Source organism: Bombus affinis, chromosome 17 (assembly GCF_024516045.1).
Source record: "Bombus affinis isolate iyBomAffi1 chromosome 17, iyBomAffi1.2, whole genome shotgun sequence".
Lineage (NCBI taxonomy): Eukaryota > Metazoa > Arthropoda > Insecta > Hymenoptera > Apidae > Bombus > Bombus affinis.
In genome coordinates this window covers 6,922,589-6,926,900 of record NC_066360.1, presented here as the reverse complement: position 1 = coordinate 6,926,900, position 4,312 = coordinate 6,922,589, and the positions used below count along the sequence as shown (strand labels likewise).

The following is a 4,312-nucleotide window of genomic DNA, read 5'->3' as shown; positions in this document are numbered from 1 at the left end:
TCCTCGAGCTCATTGGTCAAAACCTTGTCCGCCGCGATCTCTATTCTGTTGTGACTTATACCCACCTCCTTGCCACTGCGCTTTGCCATTGTTTCCGCCATTGTTTCCGCCTCTGCACGTGTTTGTGCAGTTTTTTACCACTTTCCACAGCCACTTTATGTCCCTTTTTTCGACTTAAAATACATTTGACTTTTTCCTATCACTTTCATTCTGGCTACGCGTGTCCCACATAGTAATTTTATTTTTTAAAAATTCATAACTTCAAATTTAAAGAGGTGTCTTAGAAAATTATGAAAACAAGACAAATTTAGGAAAGGAAACGCAAACTAAGAAGACGACGGAGGCGAGGCAACTAGTAAGTGTCTTTGGTAACGGGTGCTTTCCTCAGATATGAATCCATACAGTACCCGGGTCCCCTGGACCAAGCGGGGTTGGAGTTATTATATTATTATAATTATAATTGTTATAATATAATTATTATTATTATTTATTTTTTTTTATTTATAAATGTATTTAAATTTTAATTTTATTTAATTTAATTTGAATATTTAAAATTTTATTTAATATATATATATAATTATAATAATAATAATTATTATTATTAAAGATTTATTAATTAATAAATTTAAAATTTATAAATATATTATAAAGGTTAAAATTGTAGAAGATAATTTATTAAGTTAATAGAAAATTTTATTTCTATAATATGATTTCAAATCATAAACTTATTCAAGTTCATTAACTAATTTTTTAAAATTAAGTCTCATATATTATTTATATATAAAGATATAATTATATATATAAAGTATATAAAAGTGAAAAATATATTTAAATTAGTATAAGGATATTCAATTATTTGTCCTCCTAATCAAGTTAATATAATAAAAATATTAATAAATCATCAATATATAAATTTATTAATAAAGTAAAATTTATTATTTTTTAAATTATTAGAATTAATAAGAGGAATAATATATAAAATAAAAATTGATATAAATAATATAATTACACCTCCTAATTTATTTGGGATTGTACGTAAAATTGAATATGCAAATAAGAAATATCATTCAGGTTTAATATGAATTGGTGTAATTATAGGATTTGCTATTTTGAAATTATCAGGATCTCTTAATATAAAAGGTAATTGTAAATTAATTAATATAAATATTGTAAATGTGAAAATAATAGTAATTATATCTTTAATAGTAAAATATGGATGGAAATTAATTTTATAAATATTTATTTTTGAATGAATTGGATTTGAAGAACCTGTAATATGTAAAATTATTAAATGTATAAATATTATTAATAAAATAATAAATGGTAAAATAAAATGAAATGAATAAAATCGATTTAATGTATCATTATTAATTGAAAATCCTCCTCAAATTCATTCAACAGTAAATTGACCAATATATGGAATTGCTGAAATAAGATTTGTAATTACTATAACACCTCAAAATGATATTTGTCCTCGTGGTAGAACATAACCTAAAAAGGCTGTTGCTATTGATAAAAATAAAATTGATACACCAATTGATCATACTTGAATTAATTTAAATGAATAATAAAATAGATTTCGTGCAATATGTAAATATATAATTAAAAAATAAAATGGTGCCCCATTTATATGAATTAAACGAATTAATAATCCTGAATTTATATCTTTTATAATATTAGAAATTCTATAAAAAGCAATATTAATATTTGGACAATAATGTATAGATAAAAATAATCCTGAAATAATTTGAATTATTAAAAATATTCCTAGAATTGAACCAAAATTTCATATATAATTAATGTTGATTGGTGTAGGTAAATTAATAAACGATAATGGTAAATTTAATATATGAGTTTTATAAATTATAGAAATTATTTTTTTCATTTTTTTGTTCGTAAATTTTTATTTTTAATATAACAGATTTTTGTTATAATAAATAATATTAAAATTAAAAAAATAATAATTATTAATAAAATTAAATAATTTGGTTTATAATATAAATTTTTAATAATTTTAAATTTATTGTTCCGTGGCTCGCCACACGCAGATCCTATCCTTCGGGTAAGATGATCTCCAGATGTCAATATACCTCCGCAGTATATTTAGCTAACGTGAGGACCCGCAATAAATCTTAAGATTTAGTTAAGCAAAGTTCTTCATTTAGACAAACAGTCTTTGTTGCAACTACGGGAAGATAGGAGAAACCTATCTTCCACGAACGATGCCCTCCGTCAACAACCTCACCTCAAGGGTGGCCAGCATCTCTTTCAAAACGCCGATATGGAGATCGACCAATTAGCAACAGCGCTAATTTCCCTCACCTTTGGAACGAAAGCTTTCTTTGACGAATCCGAGGATCTCATGTCCTTAGACACACCCATTTTCCTCGACGGCATCATCGAGACGGAGAGTCATTCTTTCGTGCGATCTCATTGACGAGTGACAGTACTATCATACAACCAGTGAATACCTCACGTCTAGTTAACAAAGAGTCAGACTTGAACTATGCGAGAACATACGTTTATCATCCCGGATTCGTTTCGAACCTTAGGTCATTATCACTAGTGCTACGAATGCCTATTCTTGTTAATAAGCCTGTGCTAATAAACTCTTCATTGTATCACGGCAAAGGCTAATTCTAATGAGAATTCATCAAACGCCCCTCTCCATAATCCTGACTTCAATCCGACATATATTATTATCCGATACAGAATGAGGTGGTATTAAACGTGTTAATTATTAAAGAGACGAGTGGAAATTTGTAATACTCAATTATATTAAAAACGCTTCAAGTATAAATACAGAGATAGTGTAGGTCGGTTGTAACCTTCGCTCGTATGACTCGCTGTAACAATTCGCTATATTCTTCGCTGTGCTGGCTCGCTTTCTAGACTCCCTTCCTAGGGAGGACGCTCGTCTATTTATATTGTCGGGCGGACTTACAGAAGGTCGTATTTGGTTCAAGTTAACGATTACTCATAACGGCGATACTGTTTTTTCTTGAGTTCGTTTATTCTAGATGTTCGACCGTTCGTGGAGACGAGCGATCGCGAGGAAGCGCGCCAACGGGAGTCGTAAATTCCCGTTACGATTATATACTCGACGCCAGTCGAGTCGAAGTGATCGATCCCTTATTTCGTTTAAGATAATAGAAGTGGTTAATGGATTATAAGACTGAATTAACAGGTTATAAGATATACTTTATTTCAACAACTTGCTGACATAGACAGTTACGCTTGGTAGGTATAAATATAAGTTGAGGGGGTATTCTAGTCTAGAAATGTGGAAAAATCGAAAATTTAAAAAAATTTTCAAACTTTAGACATTCAAGAGTATGTTCTCAGAGGGATTTTTCAAAATTCCAATTATTTACCGAGTCACAGCGATTTTGGTGATGCGGGAATTAAACTGGTCCGACCGGAACAAATCGAACAAAAAGCAAAAAGCTGTGGCCGAGGACACTATTGATGAATTTATCCATGAAAATCCTCCTCTAAGTGACAATGTATCGAAAGTTACGTTATTAAATAGGTTTTGGAGTTTGGTATTTAATTGATTCACGCAGATTCAGTTTTTACGTTCTGTATTTCACCGCCATGTACAGCCATATGAACACACCGGATGCACTTAGATAATTAACATGTGGTCGACGCCTAAGACAAAGGAGCGTCGTTAGAAGTCGTACCAACTTAGCATGTAGGAACTAGTGATCATACCAACCTTTCTTTTGCACGTGGAGAAATTATCATGAATACTCCGCTGCTGCTAATAATCGGCAACAGCAGAGTAGTATCGGACTCTTATAGACTAAAACTCCATGATGATCATCCTACGCGTATGACAGGAGTGCTCCAAGAACCTCTTATGAATTTGCTTTCCATCGCGTCCTCTTGTTTGAGCCAGTCCTAACAATTCCCTGACTGTTGAATTTGCCGTTAGGGGGGGGGCATTGCTCCTAGCGTTATCCCCCCTTCTAGTCGCGGTCTGATGGGACGGCGATGAAGCAGCTCTAGGCCGCCTGACCGCCATCCCCCTCCACCGCGTTATCCTACAAGGGTGAGAGTTTCTCTTTCTCTCACTTTCTGCTCGCTTCTTTGCGAGCATAACTCGAGAGCAGAAGAGGCGGACAGCCTCGTATTCATGTGGCCCGCTCAGCATCGCTTCTACGATCACCGAGGGGTTCAATCTCTCGCCTATGACGAGACGCAGGGTATAGCGGAGCAGCTCCTACGCCGGAGAAAACTCCAGCGTGTGCTGCGCCGTGTCCCTGGCCTGCCCGCAGTGGTGATAGATGTCCGTCCTCTCCCGTCA

The 4,312-nt window shown here is 33.0% G+C and overlaps 1 protein-coding gene across 1 annotated transcript; it reads right to left on the bottom strand.

Annotated features, from left to right (window-relative positions):
• Window positions 1-743: 743 nt before the first annotated feature.
• LOC126926289 (cytochrome b-like) lies at window positions 744-2,022 on the bottom strand. Its single transcript, XM_050742575.1, is given in 1 exon segment — window positions 744-2,022. A coding segment is annotated over 1 exon segment (822 nt). The 5' UTR covers window positions 1,886-2,022; the 3' UTR covers window positions 744-1,063.
• Window positions 2,023-4,312: the final 2,290 nt, after the last annotated feature.